We start from the raw sequence: 22,818 nt of genomic DNA, 5'->3' as shown, positions 1-22,818 counted from the left end.
TAAAAAAATTATTTGAATTAAAATATAAATACTTTTCTATATTCTATTAATTCTGTTTTTTATTTTATTTTTTAATTAATCTACTAAAAGTATAAACTTTATATTTATATATGTATTTATTTAAAAATACATTATTAAATAATTGTTTTTAATATATTATATTTATATATATGTATATATATATATATATAATATACTTTTCTGTTTATTTTAGTACTTATTAATTTTATAATTATTTCATTAAAAATTTTTTTCTTTTTATTTAAATTCTTTTTAATTTTCATCTTTATCTTTATATTTATATTTATCTATTCCTTAAACTTAGACTTAATCTTTATTTTTATCTTTCTATTAAATTTTAGCATTTTTTTTATCCAAATCTTATTAATGTTATTCATAATTTTTAATTAGACTTTTGAATTTTTCTTATTGTTTTTAATCTTCAATTTATCTTGCAATAGCTAATTTATCTAGTTTTAAACTATTAAAAAGCTATTAATTTCTAACCCTTTAAGACCAGTGCTCTTTCATTAAAAAATAAACCTAATTATCTCTCTAATCTAACTACTGCCTTAATTACTCACTTTTTAATATTATTTTTTCGTCGACTTTTTCCCTAAAAGTTTTTGCCGAATTCGCACTTCTCGTAAATGATAAAACTTTAGATTTACTTTCTTTTACTTTATTATATATTTAGTTCTATTTTAAGTACATTTCTTTAATTTTTTGCATGTCTTTTTATAAATTTTATTAATGTGAAATTTTTATTTATTATTTTTTAGCTCTATGTTTCTAATTTATTATTTTGACATTTTTTAACTATTTTTTTTTTTAATTCTTTTTATTTATTTTTATTTTAACTTTTTCGTCGAGTTATTTTTTTATTGTTTATTCTACTCTTTATTATTTTTATTCTATACTTTGATTTTATTTTCTGAGTAAAAATTCTTATCTTATTTCATTTTAGATTTAGAACTTTATTTTATAAAATATATAATAAATATAAAATGTAAATATAAATACTCCATGAATATTCACTTCTTTTTCGTGTTATGAGTTTACTTTTTATATTTAATAATCTATATTTAAATGGTCTAAATATTGACTTTTTTCTCTATTAGATTTATTTAAAATTTTTCTAGAACTATTAAACATAATTTATAAAAAAATTAAATTTCATAAAAAAAAAATATAAATTTACCATCCTTCAGCTGTTTTTCGGAATTAATAATTATTTTATTAAATTAATCGTTTTCTTTCTTAAATAATTCTTTTTAAATTAGCTATTTAATTATATTAATATAATGAAATGAATATTGTTTTTTTTAAAACTATGGACTAATTAAAGGTGTTAATAATAATATTTATAAGGGTCATCAATTTAATATTTTTATATTTATTTTGTTTTTAAAGCTAAACTATTATATTCACTTAATTTCTAAAATTGAAAAAAATCTCTGAAAAAAAACAAATAAAAATATATAAATATATATAAATGGCAAAATATTTATAAATTATATATTATATATTTTATATATTTAAAATTATTTTTTTTATTTACTTTAAAGTATATTAATCTTATGTTAATTTTAATAATAATACTGCTGTCTTTGTCCTTGGAGAATCAAAATTAATTTTCTATTGATCTTCTCTTATCTTTGAATGATATTTTCTTAATGATTTTTGTGGATTCTATTAATACATTTCATCTAAGATTTATTAAGTGTTTCTTTGATAATTTTCCTTTAATTTATTATTAAAATTACTTTATTTTTCTCTATTACTGTATTGTATTTTTCTTATTCATTTATTTCGCTTTAAGTTATGAATGCTAAATTCTATTCTGTATTCATCTTATTTAAATTTTATTTTATTTTTTTTGTTTTTTTACTTTCAAAAATAAAAAAATATATAACTTTTTAATTAATAAAAAAAAAAAAAATCTATAAATTAAAATATTGATTTTTTATATAAATTTGTAATTATAAAATATTATTTTATATATTTTTATAATTTTTCAAGCTAATAAATATAAATCTAATAATGATAAATACAATAAATATAATTTATATACTTTATAAATTAATATCTATAATAATTAATAATATATTTTTTTTTCTTCTTTAATAAAAATGTAAAAAAATTTGATATTAATTACAATAAAAGAATAAATATTATAATTTCTTATATTTAAGAAGTTTTTTTATATTTATATAAAATTATACAAAAAATTAATATTTCTTTAAATGTGTCTATATTTAGATATATATCTTCTCAAAAATTTTCATTTTTTTTATTATTATTATTATTTTAATCTAAAGTTATATTCGCTTAAGAAATATGTATTTTACTTTCACATTCACTATATTCATCTATTTTTTTAAAATGCTCGAGACTTTTATTTATACTGTAAAATTAGCCTTATTATGTTTATTATTTAGGCATAATTTTATTACTTTATTAATTGAAAAGACTTTAAGAAGCTGTATTTTTTAATTATTTTGCAATATTGGAATTTTATTTTTATAAAGCAGAGACACTTTTACATATTTGTTTTTTACTTTCATTTATAAAAATTTCATTTTATGCTGATTTTGTGGATTAAAAATTTTTATCATATTTTATAATATTTTATATATTTTCAACAATATTATTATTACTATTAAAATTATTATTTTAAATTTCTATACTTTATTAAAGATCTATTGAATTTCTATTTTACTTAGTATATTAGTATTGATTTTAATTATTTATAAATTTGGAAGCTTCTGAATTTTTCCCATAAAAAGAATTACTATTATTATTTAAAATTTCCTTTTGATTTACAAGATTGTTTTAAGCCGCATCACTTATTATACGGCTATTATTTGAATGTTTTATTTTTTAATTTTATTTAGTATTTAAATATTATAAACTATATTAGTTATTATATAGTTATTTTCTTTTCTGATTTAATGACTTTTATGAATTATTATCATTATTTATTTGATTTTAATTCAAATTATTTATATTATTATTATTGTTTATAATTTCACTAATATTATTTGGATTATTACTTGTATTATTTATATTAGAATATTATATTATAAAACTTTTATTTTTACTACTCATACTCTTATTGCTTTTACTTTCCTCTTTTATATTTTTAATAAATTAAGTTATGGTTGTATTATGCATATATTTTGGGTTTACTTCGAATTTTTTACTATATTTTTTCATGTCTCGATCGTTTTCTTCAGTTATTTCCATTAGTTTAACTATTAAATTATCATGATAGTTATTTGTTAATTCTAATTTTCGGTTATTTTGTTATTTTAAATGTGGTTCTTATTACTAATATAATTAGTTAATGTTATCCATACTTTATAAATTCATTAAAGACTGAGTATTTTATAAAATATTTGCTAATTTTTATTTATTTTGATACTAGTCAATGTCGAAAGAACTTATTCTTAATCGTTCCTATTAGATACTATAATCTAAAGATTAAAATTATTATTATTACTATTATCTTATTTTACTTGGAGTTTATAATTAGTTTTCTAGTTTTTAATTAATTGCTGATATTTTTTATTAAGGAGATAAAATTACAAACTGTTCATTATTATTTGTTTTTTCATTTATTAAAATATCATTTATATTATTATTTATTAAAATGTCATTTATATTATGATTTTATATTTTATTATTAATATTTATATTATTATTATTATTTAATTTACTATTATTTATATTTATTTAATTTATATTACTATTATTTGCCTAAATACTAATACTATATCCACTTATGTTTTATTAATGTATTTCTTATAAATAATGGCTTATATTTTGTTAATTTTATTATGTATTATTTACTTGTAATTGTATATTATTATCAATTGTATCGTTATGTTAATTTTTTAGGTTTATTGAGTTGACTTTTAATTTTTAATAAACTTAAAAATCATGGTCTTCGTATAAAATATTATTTAATTGTTAATTTATTATATTAAAGTTATTTTGTTCGATAACATTTTTTTTAATATCAATTTTTTATAAATTTTATTAATTAATTTAACTATCTAAACAATCTTAATCAAAGCTATTTTTTTAAAAAAAGGAGTGTTTTTTCAAATTGTTATATTAGTTCTGAATAGAATTTATAGGGCTTTTTTATTAATCTTGAATTATATTATTATTATTATTATTATTTTATTATTAAAATATTTAAACAGGTTAATTAAAATCGTCATCTTATTCTTATAAATTAATATTAATATTAATATTAATATTATTATTATTATTATTATTATTATTATTATTTTAATATTATTATTATTGCTATAATCATCGTTTTCATTTTAATTTTCAATTTTATTTTCAATTTTATTATCATTTTTATTATCTTCATTATTATTATTAATATTTTTATTATAATCATCATTTTATTTTTTATTTTAAATTTTATTATCATTATTAATATCATTATTTTTTTCATCAAATGAATTTTGATTATTATTTTTTTTATTTATTGTTTAATTTTATTTATTAAGTATTTACCTATTTTTATTTTCAGGTAATGAATTTATATCAAAATTTTCGTTTTTTTATATTTCATTGCTATTTATATTTTTTAGGCTCATAAAATCTTTTTATAATTTTTTCAACTTATTTATAATTCTTTTTTTATAAATTTTAACAGGCCACTCATTTATTTGAAAATTATAATTTTTTTCATATTTATTATTATCTTTTTATTATAAGTCATCATTATAATTTATTTATTAATTGTTAATATAATCATTATTTAATTACAAATCATTTTTATTATTATTATCACTTTTTATATTTTACTCTTATTATTAGTGTGTATCTTAATCTTCTAGATTATTTTTTTCCTTTTCATTTTATTTTTCTTATTCTACTTTTTATTATTAATTATCCTCATTTAATATTTATATTGGTTTTTGTGTATTTTGGTTATTATCAATATCTGTTATTTAATATGAATTATTTTCTTGATTTAATTAATTGATTTTGGTCATTAAATATTAGTAATGTAAATTTTTATTTTTCGAATTTAGATGTATAAAATAATATGAATAAAGATTTTAATTTTCATTAATATTTTTTTCTTTTATATATTTTTTTGTATACTTAACAATAAAATTTTTTGAAATTTTTATTTTTTTTGCATTTTAAAATAATACATCAATATCAATAAATTCTTTATGTAATTTATTTTGCCAAATATCACAATTCTCATCTTTTATTTCTTTCAAAAACATATGAAAATCTCCATACTCCATTTCTTTTAATCTATTTTCTTATGTTTTTATAATTTATAATGATAAACTTAAAATTGAAAAAACAGAATCTGCACTAATAAAAAAATCCCAGAATCTTATAGTTTATTATAAAGGAAAATTATCTAAAAATATAACTAAAATCCACTTCCAAATCCACTCTTCATCATAAATTCTCTATTCTTAAATATGCTTATATAACTCTGGCATGATTTTTTTAAATTTTTAATTAAAAACATACTTTAATAAATCCAAAAGCTGAAAATTTCTTTCATATAATCCCATAATTAAATATTTCTCAGATTTTGCTAAACTGACAAAAAACCAAAAAGCTTCCTCTTCCTTCCCTCCATTAATAGCCAAACAAAATCCTACGATAAAGTTCATTCCTTGAGTATATCCTATATTAGGAAAATAATTCGATAAAGCTTTCAATACTCTAAATAATGATTCTTGTCCTACAGGTTATTCCTATGTATCTCCTTAATTCGGATCTTAGAAATAATACATATTGGGAAAACTTCTACTTACATCTTTTCTGATTTAGTTTTGGAAAGAAGATTCTTTTTACAAAAGTTTCTCGTAAATACCTTTTTCGTAATGTTTTTGGGAATTTGTTTTTATTTTCCAGATTTCCCACCTGTATTTTTATGGAGGATCTTTTTCCAGATATTAATTTAATTTATTTATTTGCTTATTTAAAATGTTTGCAATTAAATATTTTTCTGTATTGGTTATTTATAAATCTTAATTTTCATATATTTGGCGTTTTTATTCTTCTGAAAGATGTATAAATTAAAGTTTGCCTTAGTGGAGAAATTACTCAAATTATTATTTTATATGGATGGCTTATTAGGGAGTTTTTTAAAAATTTTCTTGTAAAAAATATTCGCCTATTTAAAATTTCTTTTGATATTTTTACTAATCGTCAATAAATTGTTAACAACTTTAATTTTTTTTGGTGACGTATTTAGAATTTGCTTTATGCTGATTTAGTTCATTTTATTATGGTAGTTTTGCTTCTTTTTACTTTTTATGTCTTTTGAACACATACCACCTCCCATATTTTTGGTTTATTTTTTTTTATTTGATTTTTTATTATTATAATCAAATTTATTTAATTTTGTGTATTATTTTTTTGTTTTGTTTTTTTGTTTTGTTTTTTTATTTTTTTCTATTTTCTTTTTTATTTTTTTTACTTTTTTTACTTTTTTTTTTTTATTTATTTATTTTTTCTGAATTAAAAGCAAATATTTATTATATGTATGCATAATTTTAGTGTTGATAAAAAAATTTTTGTTATATTAATCTACAATTAATGCTTATGAAAAATAATTATAATTATATATAATAATAACTATAATAATAACTATAATTTATTTATAATTATAAAAAATTAATTTAATTATTATATTGATTTATAATTCTAATTTATGTAATAAAATAATTTTGTTAATTTTCATAATGATTTTTTTTTATAAGATTATTTATAAAAAAATTATTTAAAATATTGTTTATTAACAATTTTTATTTTTCAGTTAATTATTTATAGTATTAAAAAAATATTTATTATAATTGATTTATTAGTAATAGCTTATTAATTTAAATTAGAATTTTATTTATTTATTTTATACTAATAAAAAATAATAAATATAAATATGATTTTATTTATTATTAAAATATATTTATTTTAAATTAATAATAATATTAAGTCTATTTTAATAAAGCTTTTTGAAAATTAATCTATTAAATTTAATTATTAAATTGATAATTTATATATTTGATTTAAACGTTATGATTATTTTAATTTTTTAAAAGAATTCAGATCTTTTTTAAATAGAATAATAAAAATTTAAAAATAAATTTTCCATAAAAAATGTTATATTTTTTAAATTTTAATCTCTCTATTATATATTTTTTTTAATTAAAAAAAAAGCATATTAATGTTTGTAAAATTAAAAAAAAAAAAAAAATTAAAAAAGGATAAAAAAATTTTATAGTTTGTATATTGTAAATATATTAATAATAAATAATTTAATAAAAATGACTGAAAATCAAGATTTTTTTTAAACAAATTATAATTTTAATGATAATAATAATTTTCCTTATACCACATTACAAATGCAGTTGTTTTGTGATAACAACTAGTTTTTAAATTTAAATAAAAAGGATTAAAAAATATCAGAGTAATATTTTAATTATTTAAACCCTTAATCATAAGAATTTGTTTTATAAAATATTAATCAATACACAGAAGCAGGAATAGCATTTTTATAAACCAATAATATTAAAAACATCAAAAATGTTTGATTTATATTTTAAATATATTGCATTAATTTTTTTAATATAAAATAACATTTTTATTTTAAAAAATCTTTTCCTATATATATATATTTTTTTTTTTTTTTTAATAAATAATAATAGGCTTAAAAAATATTTGAATCAATTATAAATGCAAAATAAAATTAAGTAAATGCATATGTATTTTTAGGGAGATGTGCATTCCTATAAGAAGAATATAATAAATCTATTGAATATTATTTTTATGCGACATAAATTTCAGAACAAATTAAAGTTTATTAAAAAAAAAATTATAATGTATTTTTTTTTTAAAAAAAAAATAAAAACAATAAATAGAAAGACAATAATATTTGGTATTAAATAGCACTTTCATATTTTAAAGTAAAAAAATATATGTTATGAACTTTTTTTGATATATATGATATATATATTTTTATCAATTTGTTTTTTTTAATTTTAGAGCATATTAATTTTAGATATATTTAATATATTTTAAATTAAACAATATATTTATTATTAAAAAAATTAATTCTTAGATAGAATAATATTCATTTTCTGAAAAGATTTTTAAGTTTATTATTAATAATGATAAAGATTTTAATTAAAAATATAATATATATGAATATTTGGCAATAATAAATAAATACAATTATTAATATAAAATTGCTCTAGAAGTATTATATATACATATAAAAAATTAAACAAGTTATTTTATTCTATTTATAAAGTATTTTTTATTAGCATTAGAAAATCCTTAACAACAATCATAAAACATATCTTTGATTCTGGTAAATATAGGTCATTGTTTAGAATAATATTAAGAGGTAAATAATAAACTATATATATCTAAAAAAACAAAATTTAAGTATGATGAAGCTGCTTCATGTTATAATAAATCAATATATGTAGAACAAAACAATTAAGTAGCCTTAAAATCTATAAGTTGGTTATTTTTTTAAAACGGAAAAATAGTAAAAAAACATTAATTTTAAAAAATATTTTTATCTTTACTTCGTTTAGTAAGAATCCCTTGAAATATTATCTTCTATTCCTATAATCCATAATGATAGAGAAATATATTATATGTAATCAAGATATTATTAAAAATAAGGTAAATATAAAGAAGCTATATAGCATGTTATTTATGCAATATCTATTGAACCTTACAATTCAGAAAACTTTACTTTATTAGCAATAATATTTTGTGATTTAATCATGGTTTTTTTTTTAAAAAAAAATAAATATATATAATACATTTATTTATTATTATTATTTTTGTTAAAAAAGTATAAAGAAGCATTTTAAAGTTTCCAAAGAGCATATTAATTAGATACTTCTAAAATTGAAAACCTTTTCAATATAGCATTACTTTATGAAATAAATAAAAACTATACAGAAGCAAGAAATATGTATTTAAAATTAATTTAATTTGATCCTTAAGATTGTTTAGCTTTATAAAGAAAAGCATGTATAGAATCTGATAATTTTTAGAATCTTTCAGAATCATAGTATGAATAATAATTTATATGTATTTTATATTTTATTAATATTTTATTTTTAAGAAAAAAATCTATTTATTATATTATTTTTTTAAGGTCCTAAATGAGATTTCCAGAATTCAAACCAAATGCTTAGTTATTTAAAGAAAATAAAAAATGTTTTAATAAATTCAATAATAATAATAATAATATTCTTGATTTAAATAGCTTATAGTTTATTTAATAATTAAAAGCGAATATTTTAAATGATTAAAAAGATGAAATATAATGTTAAGAAAAGAAAAATAATTATATTAATAATATAAATGATTAAAATATAAATATTGAAAAAAATAATAAATACTCAATTATAGTATAAAATGATTATTTTAACCATAATATTAATAGTGGTTTAACTAATAAAAAATATTCGATTTCAGAAAATATTATTATATAAAGTAATAATCCCAATTAAAAAAATACATATGTTAATTAAAAACCTAAAGTAAGTGAAAATAATATAAATGAATTTAAAATAAACTAAAGCCTATGTAAAATTATATTATAATAATTCTTTTTTTAAATTTATTTTAAAATATTATAGATCATGATAATTAATTTTGTTTAAATTCAAGTCCGAAAAATGATAAAAATATGAGAAAAGAAAGTGATTTATTTTTTGAAAAATAAAGAAGATTTTCCCTTTTAAGTACTGAAAATGGAGGTTTTGGATATTTTAATCATTTTGGAGAAAAAAACAGGGAATCTGTTGATTTAAGTTGTATTTATAATAATATTTAAAATGAAATATTTGATTAAAATTATAATAAGTAAAAAAATAATAATAATAATAATGATAATAATAAAAATAATAATAATAATAATAATAATAACTAAAATACTAATAAGCTAAGTAATAAAAGCTTTAATAATTTATGATAAAGAATATAAGCTATGATTTTAAACCTAACATTTTATTTTTTAATTTTTTTCATTTAATTTTTTTTATGTATTGTTTTATCAAAAATAATATAAAAAGTTATAAATTTTATATTATATTTAATAATTATTAAAAAAATATAAAACTTTATTAATTATTTTTTAATATATATTTTAAAGATAAAACCCCCATAATATAAATATAAAACTAAATAATTCTCTTATATAATAATTTTTTTATATATTTTTAAATGTATTTATTTTTTTATATATATAAATAATATTGCTTATATTTTTTTCAAAATTCCTTTAATAATAAAGACAATTTTTTTTTTATTTACAAAATAAATATTTTATATATTATTTTTATTATTTCTAAAACTTTTATAAAGCACTTTTTTTTAGTACTTTTATAAAGCACTTTTTAAAATATTAAAAAAATATTTTTATTATTATACTTGAAAATACATAATATATTAGTTTTTAATTAATTTTTGTTATAAAAATAATCAAATTTAATAAAAAAAAAAATCAAAATTCAAAAGGTACAAAAATACATATAAATAGAAGAAAAAAAAAATAAAAAAATCAAATCGCTAAATAATAATTTATATATAAAAAAAAAAAATTATTAAAAAAAAAAAAAAAACATAAAATGAAATATTTAGCCGCTTATGCTTTATTAACCCTCGGTGGAAAAGAAAACCCTGGTAAAATATAAAATCATATTATTTAATTATGTTTATTTATCCAAAACTTTCTTCCTTATTTTTGCTTTTTTATTTTATTTTTTAATTTACTTTTCTGCCAATAAAAATAAATATTTAAAACCTTTTGGAGAACAAGAAATCTAAATAATAAAATTCAAAAATTCAAAAGAAGACAAAAAATAGATGAAAAAATAGATGGAAAAAAAAAAAATCAATAACAACAAAAAATGACAGAATTAACAAATATTAAATATGGAATCTGAAATTAATAATAATTAAATAATATTGTGAATTAATGAAAAAAAAAAAATAAAAAGAAAAAAAAAAACTCCTTTTAATAAACTCTTTAGCTCTTTCTTTATTATTTCTTATTCTTCTTATATTTTTTTATATTTTTCTTAAATATATATAATAATATAAACATTTTTTTTTTTAATTTTAGATGCCGCAGCAGTCAAGAAACTCCTCGAAACTGTTTCTGCTACTGTAGATGAAGCTAAATTGAATGCCGCTGTTAATGCTCTTAAAGGAAAAAAACTTGAAGACGTTATTTCTGCTGGATAAAAGAAATTAAGCACTGTTTCTTTCGGAGGTGCCTCTGGAGCTTCATCTGCCCCTGCCCCCTCTGCCGCTGCTAAAGCCCCTGCTAAAGAAGAACCTAAGAAAGAAGAACCCAAGAAAGAAGAAGAAGAAGATTATGATATGGGTGACCTCTTCGGTTGATTTTTATTAAAATATCGCATTTTTGCTTATTTATTTTTTTTAATAAAAAATATATTCTGTATTTTTTTTTATTTATCTGTTTTTATGTTTTAGGATTTTTATACATATTTAAATATTTTTATATATCTATATTTTTATTTTTTGATATATATAATAATTATATTAGATATTTAAATAATTTATAATATATATATAAAAAATTTGTATTTTTTAAATGCATATTATAATTAATTAATTTATATATATTTTTATATACTTTATATATATATATATATATATTTTATTTAACCGCTTATTTTTTATATCCATTTATTTCTATTTTTTTTTTTTTCGAAATGTAATTTAAAAAATTACTTCTTATATTATTTATAAAGATAAAAAAGATATTATGTGATCTTATTTATATTAATTATATATAAGAATAATATATATATATATATTATACTATTTTAAATATTTCTTATATATCGTTTTTTTAATATTACATAATTAATTGTTATTTTTATTTTGTTTTTGTTAAAAATATAAACAACTTTAATTCTTTTAAATAGTAAAAATAATTTAAAGAACCTTCATATAGTCTAAACAAAGTATATAGAAATTTTAAAATTTAAATAATTAATTTTTACATTGTAATGAAGACTTATTTTTAAATAATACCACAAATTTTAATAACTTATCATTTTTTTAATTTCTAAAAAGATTTTAATTATTATTAATACGATTTTATTGATTATTATATTAAACTTTAATATCATAACTATTTTTATTTCTATTTTATTAATAGCCTTAATTTTCTAATTTAATAAATTTATCTTAATTTAATATTTTATTTGGTTTAATAATGCTATAATAGTATTTTTTAGTTATTATTATTAAGAATATTTATTTAAATATTGATTTTTCAAAATTAGGATAAATTAAATGTTTTTTATAAAGTTTTTAATAATTTTTTTATCATTTTTATCTAATAAGTCTTGATATATTAAATTGTTTTGTGATATTTATATTTAATTATGGTTAGTAAGAAATTTCAAATATTTGTATTTATTTTTCTATAAATAATATTAATTTAATTTTTTGTATTTATTATAGTTTATTTAATATCTAAATTTATCTAAATCAATATTTATTAAAAAATTGTAAATTTTAAAATCAAAAAAAATACAAATAATTTATAATATATAAAAAAATAACCTTTTAAATAACTTCTTGATTTAGAATATTTGTAAATACTTTTTTAAAGTAAAACAAATATAAAAAATGTCAAAAATTATACTTTAATGATATTCCGAAACTAACTTATATTTCATATGTCATAAAAATTTTATTAAATTTATTTAAGGTTTTTTTATGTTTTTATTTTATTTTTTTATATTATAAATAATATTATGTAAATTTATAGTTTTTTTTGTTTTGGAAAGTGATAACATTTTTTATTAATCAAGTTATAATTGTTTATTATATTTTTTTTCAAATAAACAAAGAATTGTTTATTTTAAAAAAATTATCTTTCTATTATAAAATACTTTTTTTTATGTTATAAATATAATAAAAATTATTATTATTTTATATTAATTAATGATTATATATTATTTTTATTGTTTTTAAAATAAAATATGTTTAATATTAATTTTTTATTATATCAAAAATTTTTTTTGTTTTCATATTATAAATTAAAATATTTTTTTTATACAAAAATATTTATAATAAAATTAAAATATATATAAATTTTTTATAATTTAAATTAAATAATAAATTAATGTGAAATAATAATAATAATTTATATATATATACTATTCATAATTAACTAAAATTATGAATTTTAAGTAACTCAAAGAATATTTATTAATTTTTTTATTAAAATGTAATATATATAATATAATCGTAATAAAAAAATGCAGCGAAGCAAAATCTTTATATATGCCTGCAATATTAAAGTCATCCACATATCCAAATAAAATTTTAAGAATAATACATCCCGATATTAAAAAAATCTAAAAAATTAGTTATCAATTAATACTTAGATATATACATAAATTAAATATTAATAAGTATTTAATATTTATAGGACTAAACTATTATTTTGTTTGTGAATAAAATAATACATGTGTTCTTATCTTCTGTTTTTAGTTATATTTAATATTTTTTTAATTGTTTTTTTATTAAATCACTTTAAAAAGCTACGTTTTTTTTATTGAGAGTTTTATGGAATATTAGATAATTTGTTTTATTTTTTATTATATAAATTACATTATATTACATTTTAAAGTAATCTAAAATAAAAAAAATAAAAAATTAATATTTATTAATACTTAAACTTACACTTTTTAAAATAAAGAATTATGCAATAAATGGAATTGCTTTTTATTTTAATTTATACTCAAATGTTATATATATTATTAACTATGATTTAATGTATTTAATTTGTTGAAAACGCATAAACATAATGAAAAAAAATACTGATATATTATACTAAAACAAACATATATTTTATTTTATTATATACATATTTTCTTTGTTTGTAGTGTTTTTTTTTAAAAAAAGAATATCCAAATAAGTAATAGATGAATAATGCACCCACCATGTTTTATAATAAAATATTGAAAATAAAAAAACAATAAAAATTTCTAAAATACAATTATTAATTAGGTTTATAAATGGTTTTTTATATTATAATTAACAAAGAATATTTTTATTTTTTGAGAAATAATTAAAATATATTATAAAATTATAAATATCTTTATTAATAAATGTTTATAAATAATCATCTAGAAAAATTAAATAAGAAAATTAAAATAATTTTTATATTTTATAAAAAAACAAATAAATAAAATAATAATATGCTTTTATATATAAAATACTCTTATTTTGAATAAATGCAAATTTACAGAATATATTTATATATTGTTATTTATAAAATGAGTAATTATTTAGTATTTACTATTTTTAATCTAATAAATTATAATAACGTAAGTTTAATATAATATTTTTATCTTTATTTATATATATTTTTATATCTTTTTGTTGCTATTTTTTTACTTTTTACTTAATTAAATCAATTTACAATTTATAATTCCATATTTATAAAAATTTACCTTTTTGATTAGTTATAAATATAAAAGTTGACTTTAATAGTTCAATAAAAATATGAGTTATAATACTCCACACAAAAAAAAACCAAAAAATTAAATAATATATATATATATATGTAACTTATAAAATAAAAATAAATTGGATATAATTTTTTTCATATCTAATAATAACAAATATTATATAAAATATATATTATAATAATAATAAATAATTTTATATATATTTAATATTTAAATTAAATTAAATTAAATTAAATTAATCTTAAATTTAAATTAATATACTCATTTATTTTTTTATTTATATCTTAATATTTGCTATACAAAAACATACAACATCCAAATAACGATAAAAACAAGCCACAAACTAAAAATATATCAACTTGCATATCTTAATAAATCCAAAGTGATATGCTTGTACATATAATATCTTTTAAAAAATTAGTAATTGGTAACGCTAAACTTGATAATTTAACACAACATAAATTTGTTGAATATTAATGAAAGAATCCTTATTTTTTTAAATAAAAATTATAGGCTTTATTATTTATTTAAAATTACCTAAAATACCAACATAATTTATATATAAGAAAGCTTATATAGGTAATTAATATAGATTTTTGTATGTATAAAATAAATCACCGGTTATAAAAATATAAATAAACAATATTAATAATACATATTTGCAATTTTAGGCAACTTATTCTTTTTTTAAAATAATAATAATAGTAAAAATAATAATTATATATAATAAATTATATTTTTACAATAAGGGGATATGTTTTAATATTATCCAAATTACTTACTTTTATATTAAACCAAAGTAGTAATAGTATTATTTAGGAAACAAAAACCAAATCCTATATAACTTTTTTGAATTTGTTAATAACCCATAATTATAGCGCCAAAACTAGTCATAAAAATCGAAGTTTTTAACAAAGGTTTTCCATAACTTTAATTATTTTTTCTATAAATAAAGCAAATATATATGTAAATAAAATCAAAGTTCTTCTTAGGGTTAAAAACATTGGAATTGGCAAAATATATGTTGCGTTTGTACCAAATAATGTATTTATAGTATATAGTAAAGAATATTGCATCTATTATTTAAATTAAACTTAATTTTATATTTGTATTTGATTATAATTTTAAAGATTTATTAATGTGCAAAATATTAATATTACTAATTGCTAATATCCTATTATCTTAATTTAATTATTTATATATTTTTTTAAGTTAATTATATAAAAAAATAAACTATTTCTAAACTTATATATTGTTAATAAGTCTTTAGTTATTTTAATACAAATTATAATTAGATAGCAATAAATGCATATAGTATACAAGGATATATTGAAAAAAAAATTGTCTTTAATATCATATATTTAATTAATATTCTTTAAAAATAAAATAAATTATAAAAAAATAATAATTATAAATATTATAATAGAAAAATAAATACTAAAATTATATTGATAAATATTTCATTATTTTATCTATTTTTATATAGTATGAAAAATATATATATATATATATATATATATATATATATATATATATATATACCTATACATATACTTATATCAATCTTAGCAAAATATGTTAAAATAATATTTACTTTAAGAAATGCATGATAGCATACTTTTAAATATTAATATAAAAAAAAAGCAAAAATCATAAAATTTAGATTAAATTATATTAAAACTATTGACATATAATTTATTTTTAAGACCTCCTCTTATAAAAAATAACATTGACGATTTTAAAAATGAAAGAACTAAATTTTTTCTAAATAATATTTTTGATTTTGAAATTATTTGCTTATAAGAAGTATTCGCTTTTTTAAATTAAAGAAAAGAAAAAATAATTGAAAATGCTATAAAGTAAGGTTTTCTTTATCATGCTAAATCTCCTTAACCATCTTTTTTTAGTTTTTAATTGGTAGATGGAGGTTTATTAACTCTATCTAAATTTCCTATCGTAAAAAAGATATTTCTTCCTTATAAATACGGAATACTATCTGATAATTTATCTATGAAAGGGGTTCTTTATACGAAAATCTAAATAAATGATACTCATTTACATTTATTTAATACTCATTTATAAGCAAGTTATGTAGGTAACGAATAGAATGTGGTAAAATTAAAAAAAAAAAATTAAAAATAAAAAAATAAAAAAAGAAATAAACTGTAATAACAAGGATTGATTAATTATAATAAATGAAATAATTTATAAATAAAACTCTTGAAAATAATTAATAATTTTAAAACGAATTAATATTAATTTGTGGAGATTTTAATGTAAATGCTCGCAATCATACTTTTCCTATAAATTATTTAGATTCCTATATAGAACTAAAAAATGAAATTTAAAAAAAAACTAAAATTTTTTTTCTGAATATGATTGCTTAATTATTATTTTATCGAATTTCTTTTAAGAAAAAATCCTAGATTGTATCAAAGAAAAATTTGGAGCTGAATCTCCAATTACTTATGGAGATGTTTTTATTGATAAATATCAAAATGAAATTCCGAAAGAAACTACATTAACAGTTAAAGAAGATTTAAAAATTAAATAGTGCTTAGATTATATTATTAAAATTGGTAATTAGGTATGTATTTTAAAGGAAAACGTTTAAAGTGTACAAGTTTAATAATTTTTAATAAAAAATCATTACTTTTCATAGTTGAGTGATCATTATGGACTTTCTATTGATTTGGTTTATAAAAAGAATTGAATTTTTTTTTTATGTATATAAATTTGTATTTTTTTTTTTTTTTTATTAGTTTTTAAATTTAAATTTAAATTTTTTTTCATTATATTATAATTTCTTAATTTTACAATTTATCTAATAACTATTTTTGTTAAAGGAAAAATATAAATATATATTAATTGAAATAATATACCTTATTTTACAAATAATTTAGATTATTAAGGACATTTTAATAAATAGTTTATAATTTATCTAATTCTTCTATTTTTTTAATTAATTCATTATTCTTTTCACATAATTCTAATGTATTTTTTTCAGATTATAGTTTATAAAAATCTTTGGTTTTTTTTCTTTTATTGTTAAACAATATAATATATTATCATAATAATTTTTATTATACATTTCTTCTATTTCTTAAAGCAATACTTAAGTTTTATTTTTTTCGTTTTCTAATTCTTCCTGTATTTATATATGATTAAAATGTTATTATTGTAATTTATTAAGCTTTATTAAAAATAGTATATAAATATATAGATATATTTTGTTTATATTAAAAAATACATCTTAAATAGCTTAATCTCTTTCTTATTTTTTTAATTATAAAAATTCATTGCTTTTTTAAAGTTCGCTTTAAAGAGAAATTATCAAAGCTTCCTTTTAATTAAGTTTGCCTTAAAGTTGTTAATTTATAATTTCTTAATTATATAATTAATCTTTTATATACTATTTTTTTATTTATAAAAATTTAAATAATTTATTTTACTATTATTTATAATTTTAATTATTCCTGTTCTATTTATTTTTCTTTTTATATCACAAATTATTTTGATTTGTTTTGAATTTCTTTATTTTATTTCATTAATTAAAAACTATTTATTTTCTCTTTTTCATTTTCTTCCACTAAATCCTTTATAATTTCATTTAACTCTATAATTTTTTATTACAATTATTTACTTTATGTATTAAAAGCAACTCTTTCAGCTTCTGGAAGTATTTAATTTTATTAAACTTATATAATTTTATATTATAAAAAATCGTTTTTCATATCTTATATTTCTTTAGCTCTTAAATATTCTAGTTTTTCAAGCTTTTATTACCAAATTTTCTAATGATTTTTAGTATTAGAAAATATTTCATTTTATTTTAATAATTTATCTTTTATTTATTTCAAAATTTAATTTTATTCATTTACTTATTCGACTTAAATTTATAAATAATTTATTTTTTCTTATAAATAATTCTTTTCTTTTAAAATTTAATTTAAATCTTCTTCTTTTTCTTTTTTTTCAAAAAAATATGATTTTTTTTTAAAAAAATAAAATAAAATAAAAATACTAGATAATTAAAAATTATTTATAGACGAAATTTCATCATTTTATTAAATTAATTAATTTTCTAATTTTATAATGTTTTCTTAATATTATGAAATTTCAATTTCTTAATCTTTTCTTAAATGTTATATAAGCTTTTCTTTATCAGAAATTGAAGATATTAAAATATCTATCTTATTTTGAAGTTAATTATTAATATTTTCATTGCCTTTTATATTTTATTTATTTAATTATTCTAATATTTTTATTTTTTTAACAATAAATAAAATTAAATAAATATATATTTATCTATATATTTAGTTAAATTACAATTTTCAAATTCTAATATATGAATTTATTTATCTTATTCAATAATTAAATTATTTTATTAATTAGTTTTATATAATGAATCAGTTATGTATACTTCGTCGTTATCTTATTTCTATAATATAATAGGCAATTGATCTGTATTTTATTATTATTCAGCTTTTAAAATTAAGCTTTCTTTATTTTTTTTATAAAGAAGATCTTCGTATTATTACAAGTTTGTTTATAATTAACTAGTTTCTAATATGGATTTTTTTCTTAATTCATTCAATATTGTTTCACTTTTATTAATATTATAAGTTATTTGAATATTTTAGTTTTATTAATTATTATTCTCAAAGTTATCATCATACTATTTGATTTAATTTGATAAATTAATATTTTCCTTATGTATTTAAATTATTTATTATTCATATTATGATATTGTATTTTTAAAATGATTAATCTAATCTATTATTTCTTACTATTTATCATTTTTTTGCTAAATTTATAGATTTAAACTATTTTCCAATTCTTATATTTTATTTTTTTAAAATCCTATTTCGCATTCTGATTCTCTTCTTAAATTTTCTAATTCTTAACTTTTTTCTTATAATGAGTTTCTTATTTTATATATTTATTATTCAAATACTTAGTTTTATTCAACTATTTATTATTTTTCTTGTTTTAATTATTAAATACTATTATCTAATTACTTTTATGTTTATTATATTTGATCTTTTTTTATTTTTATTAATTATATATGATATATAAATATAAATTAAAATATTAAATACTTTAATTCTATTAATAAAAGTTTGTTTTTTATAAAAATTAATTTTCAATGCCTGCATTTTATTCATTTTTTTTATTAATTTCTAATAATAAATCTTTTATTTTTGTTTATAAAATTTAAATTTCTTAAGTAGATATTTCCTTAAGTTAATTAATTACTTTTTCTTTATTTTCTATTAAGAATTAATATTCGATAATATTTTATTAAATTTAATCGTTTTATACTTAAAATTATTCATTTATTTTGATTTACTCTTTTAAATTAACTTCTAATAATTTGCTTTCTTGATTTTTATTTATTAAGGTTTAATATTATTAGATTATTTTATACTTTAATTTTCCATTTCCGATTTCTTATTATTTTTTTAATAATTTGTTTTTATTATTTTTATTTTTGAATATTATTTTAGATTTTTTTATCTAGGTTTATAATTTATTGTCTACTTATTAAATATGGCTTTATTATTTTTCATTATTAACTTTTTTTTTTTTTTTAATTTATATATTTTATTTATTTTTTTAACTTTTAATTTATTTGAATTCTTCATTTATCTATTAATATTTTTCCAATAATTATATATTTTCATTGTTTTATTATATTAATATTTATTCAATCTCTTATATTTAGTTTTTATATTATTCTTGTTGTTTTTCAGATTCACTCTTTAATAATTGTATTTCATTGTCTTTCTAGTTTAAAACATATTCTTTTTGTTTGATCTACTCTTCTTTTTCTTTTATTTTTTATTTTACTTATTAATCTCTTTCTTTTGATTATTCTTCTATATCATTAATAATTAAATATTTTTCTAATTATTTTTTATAAAAATACTTATTTTAATTAATTTTTTTGTTATATACCTTTTAATTTATTAAATTCTTCTAAATCATATTAAAATTTTAATTATAAATTACAATTTTCTTACTGCTTTTATTCTATAGTTTATTCCATTTGTAAAATTTAATCTTTTAATTATTATATTTTTATTTAAGAATCTTTTTTTTATAAGTTAATTTATTCATTTTTTTATTATAATAATATATGCATTTCTTAATTTTTATATTTTGTTTCTAAAATTTAATTCTTAAATTATTCTATTTAAATTTAAGATTCACTTTTAATCTGATTAATTTAATCTTCTTTTTAAATAATTATTTCTAATTTTTAATTTTATCATATATTTATTATATTTTAAAAATTTACCTTCTAATATTTTTTATTGTTATTATTGAATTATTAAATCTTATTCTAATTTTTCATTCATTTAATAACTTTACTTTAATAATTATTTCATTTATGATATTTAATCATATATTTATTCTTTTTGTTTAATTTATAATTCTTATAGCTCATGCTCATCTTTTTTATTAATAATTTATTAATAATCTTGAAAAATGTAATTAAGTTTATAAAATATAAAAATATAAAAAAATTAATTACAATTTAGTTTTTATATATCTTCATTTTTTTATAAAAGTAAATTTTCATAATCTTAACATTTAATATTTAACTTATTAGTTAAATCTTATATTTACTATTAATTTTAATCAATTTATTTACCAAAATCAATTTTTAAAAAAGAAATTTATTAATCTTTTTAAGCTTAGTATAGTTAAGGAAGTTCTTAAATTTTTTCTTATAATTCATCATTAAATTTAATCAATATATCTTTATCTTATAATGTTTAATAAATTTATTAATTTTATTCATGAATTAATATATTTAACTATTTTAATTAATCTTAATATTTTTTATATAAAAAAATAAAAAATATTAAAAAAATATATATATATATAAAAACCTTTTAAATTTTATTCAAGGTTTTCCTTTTCTTCAATTTATTAAAACAAATTTATATTTATTTAATTTAATTCATTAAATTATATTTCCTTTTCATTTAAATTTTCTTTAAATTATTAAACTTCATTAATATATTTTGATTGCTAATTATTAAATTCAATTTAATTTTTTTATATTGTTTAAATTAAATTTTCAATTTAATTTTAATATTAAATATCGATTTATTATTATTAATTCTTTTCTTATTCTTAAATTAATTATTTTAAATCTTATATTATCAATTCTAATTATTATATTTAATTATCTTTATTTTTAATAATTTAAGTAAACTCATCTATTTAAAATTAAAAAGATGTTAATTAATTATTATTTTATTTATTTGTCCCTTTTAATTTTTTAATTTTTAATTAATATTTATTTATAATATCTTCAGAATTATTAATTTATGTATTTAATTCTTTTCTTATATTAAGATTTTCTATTTATTATTTATTTAATTAATTATTTAAATTTTCTATTTCAACTTTTAACTAAATAATTTAATTAATATATTCATTTTTTAGTTCTTCTATTTAGTTTTCTTTTTCCTGAATTGTTTTAACGAATTCTAATTTATCTTATTAAATTTGTTCATTTTTATATTTTAATTAAATATAATTATCTTATATTAATAAATAATCATTTTCTTAATTTTCTTTTAAATGTTTAATATAATATTATTTATTAAAAATAAATTACATAAATTATTTTCTATTTGCTCTATATATTATATTTTACTTTATAATTATAAATTAATTTAATTTGTTTCTTATTTTTATACATCAATTTAAATCTTCAAGTCTTATAATTAATTTTTTAATAACTAATTTTAGTTTACTAATTCTTTATTTTAATTATTAAATTATTACGTTATATCAGTTATTTATTCTTATTTTTATTATATTTATTTTTATAAATTGCCTTTTTTTTAAAAAAATAAATAAATAAATAAATAAATAAATAAATAAATATAATAAAATAAAATAATAAAAATTAAACTTTTAATATTTTCAATCTAATAATTTTTCTCTTAACAATTTTATTCGAAAAATAAATTTAAGAAATCAAACTTAATATCTTTTTCTTTAATTTAATTTTTTAATTCATCCATTTAATATTCATATATATTTTTCAATTATTCTATTTATTATTCTAATTATTTATTTTATTCATTTTAATAATTAATATTTTAATTATTTTTTTCAAATTTAAATATATTTTCATTTTCTTTAATATTTTATTAATGTTCTTCCTTTGTTATTTCAAAATCAGTCTGATAATTATTATTTTTCTATTTTTTTAATTCATTAATTTAAATTTCTTATT

General features: G+C 14.2%; 3 protein-coding genes across 3 annotated transcripts, besides 47 other annotated features; 2 read left to right on the top strand and 1 right to left on the bottom strand. All coding sequences in view use genetic code 6, as the record gives it.

Moving 5' to 3' along the window:
• Positions 1-151: 151 nt before the first annotated feature.
• Positions 152-196: a microsatellite.
• A 283-nt stretch (positions 197-479) lies between these two features.
• IMG5_192470 (hypothetical protein) lies at positions 480-1,692 on the bottom strand (the record flags this gene model as incomplete). The annotated part of the gene is made up of 6 exons (XM_004025046.1): positions 480-819; positions 862-975; positions 1,024-1,144; positions 1,202-1,283; positions 1,333-1,457; positions 1,562-1,692. Coding segments are annotated over 6 exons (913 nt in total), but the record flags the coding sequence as incomplete, so codon positions are not given.
• Positions 1,504-1,548: a microsatellite.
• Positions 1,693-2,022: 330 nt separating the features above from the next.
• Positions 2,023-2,065: a microsatellite.
• Positions 2,066-2,609: 544 nt separating this feature from the next.
• Positions 2,610-2,642: a microsatellite.
• A 964-nt stretch (positions 2,643-3,606) lies between these two features.
• Positions 3,607-3,664: a microsatellite.
• Positions 3,616-3,666: a microsatellite.
• Positions 3,619-3,676: a microsatellite.
• Positions 3,635-3,741: a microsatellite.
• Positions 3,661-3,729: a microsatellite.
• Positions 3,661-3,735: a microsatellite.
• Positions 3,678-3,751: a microsatellite.
• Positions 3,684-3,741: a microsatellite.
• Positions 3,693-3,760: a microsatellite.
• Positions 3,761-4,165: 405 nt separating this feature from the next.
• Positions 4,166-4,200: a microsatellite.
• Positions 4,201-4,245: 45 nt separating this feature from the next.
• Positions 4,246-4,319: a microsatellite.
• A 13-nt stretch (positions 4,320-4,332) lies between these two features.
• Positions 4,333-4,382: a microsatellite.
• Positions 4,366-4,420: a microsatellite.
• A 1,976-nt stretch (positions 4,421-6,396) lies between these two features.
• Positions 6,397-6,520: a microsatellite.
• Positions 6,416-6,519: a microsatellite.
• Positions 6,419-6,456: a microsatellite.
• Positions 6,419-6,520: a microsatellite.
• Positions 6,521-6,616: 96 nt separating this feature from the next.
• Positions 6,617-6,677: a microsatellite.
• Positions 6,678-7,236: 559 nt separating this feature from the next.
• Positions 7,237-7,276: a microsatellite.
• Positions 7,277-8,036: 760 nt separating this feature from the next.
• Positions 8,037-8,069: a microsatellite.
• Positions 8,070-9,377: 1,308 nt separating this feature from the next.
• Positions 9,378-9,407: a microsatellite.
• Positions 9,408-9,887: 480 nt separating this feature from the next.
• Positions 9,888-9,972: a microsatellite.
• Positions 9,973-10,035: 63 nt separating this feature from the next.
• Positions 10,036-10,073: a microsatellite.
• A 310-nt stretch (positions 10,074-10,383) lies between these two features.
• Positions 10,384-10,432: a microsatellite.
• Positions 10,433-10,611: 179 nt separating this feature from the next.
• Positions 10,612-10,650: a microsatellite.
• Positions 10,651-10,653: 3 nt separating this feature from the next.
• IMG5_192460 (hypothetical protein) lies at positions 10,654-11,558 on the top strand. Its single transcript, XM_004025045.1, has 2 exons — positions 10,654-10,713; positions 11,156-11,558. Exons 1-2 carry the CDS (start codon positions 10,659-10,661, stop codon positions 11,434-11,436), a joined length of 336 nt encoding a protein of 111 aa, XP_004025094.1. The 5' UTR covers positions 10,654-10,658; the 3' UTR covers positions 11,437-11,558.
• Positions 10,888-10,918: a microsatellite.
• Positions 11,067-11,114: a microsatellite.
• Positions 11,362-11,400: a microsatellite.
• A 21-nt stretch (positions 11,559-11,579) lies between the features above and the next one.
• Positions 11,580-11,632: a microsatellite.
• Positions 11,581-11,644: a microsatellite.
• Positions 11,645-11,670: 26 nt separating this feature from the next.
• Positions 11,671-11,713: a microsatellite.
• Positions 11,674-11,720: a microsatellite.
• Positions 11,721-14,762: 3,042 nt separating this feature from the next.
• Positions 14,763-14,808: a microsatellite.
• Positions 14,809-15,928: 1,120 nt separating this feature from the next.
• Positions 15,929-15,967: a microsatellite.
• Positions 15,930-16,000: a microsatellite.
• Positions 16,001-16,046: 46 nt separating this feature from the next.
• Positions 16,047-16,093: a microsatellite.
• Positions 16,048-16,112: a microsatellite.
• A 42-nt stretch (positions 16,113-16,154) lies between these two features.
• Positions 16,155-17,218, top strand: IMG5_192450 (hypothetical protein; the record flags this gene model as incomplete). The annotated part of the gene is made up of 2 exons (XM_004025044.1): positions 16,155-16,664; positions 16,709-17,218. 2 exons carry the CDS (start codon positions 16,155-16,157, stop codon positions 17,216-17,218), a joined length of 1,020 nt encoding a protein of 339 aa, XP_004025093.1.
• Positions 16,666-16,715: a microsatellite.
• Positions 16,667-16,707: a microsatellite.
• Positions 17,219-18,378: 1,160 nt separating the features above from the next.
• Positions 18,379-18,431: a microsatellite.
• Positions 18,432-22,083: 3,652 nt separating this feature from the next.
• Positions 22,084-22,147: a microsatellite.
• A 274-nt stretch (positions 22,148-22,421) lies between these two features.
• Positions 22,422-22,475: a microsatellite.
• A 132-nt stretch (positions 22,476-22,607) lies between these two features.
• Positions 22,608-22,658: a microsatellite.
• Positions 22,659-22,818: the final 160 nt, after the last annotated feature.

This window comes from Ichthyophthirius multifiliis, assembly GCF_000220395.1.
Source record: "Ichthyophthirius multifiliis unplaced genomic scaffold scaff_1120509251382, whole genome shotgun sequence".
In the NCBI taxonomy this organism is placed as follows: domain Eukaryota; phylum Ciliophora; class Oligohymenophorea; order Hymenostomatida; genus Ichthyophthirius; species Ichthyophthirius multifiliis.
This window is presented reverse-complemented; position numbering and strand designations above follow the sequence as displayed.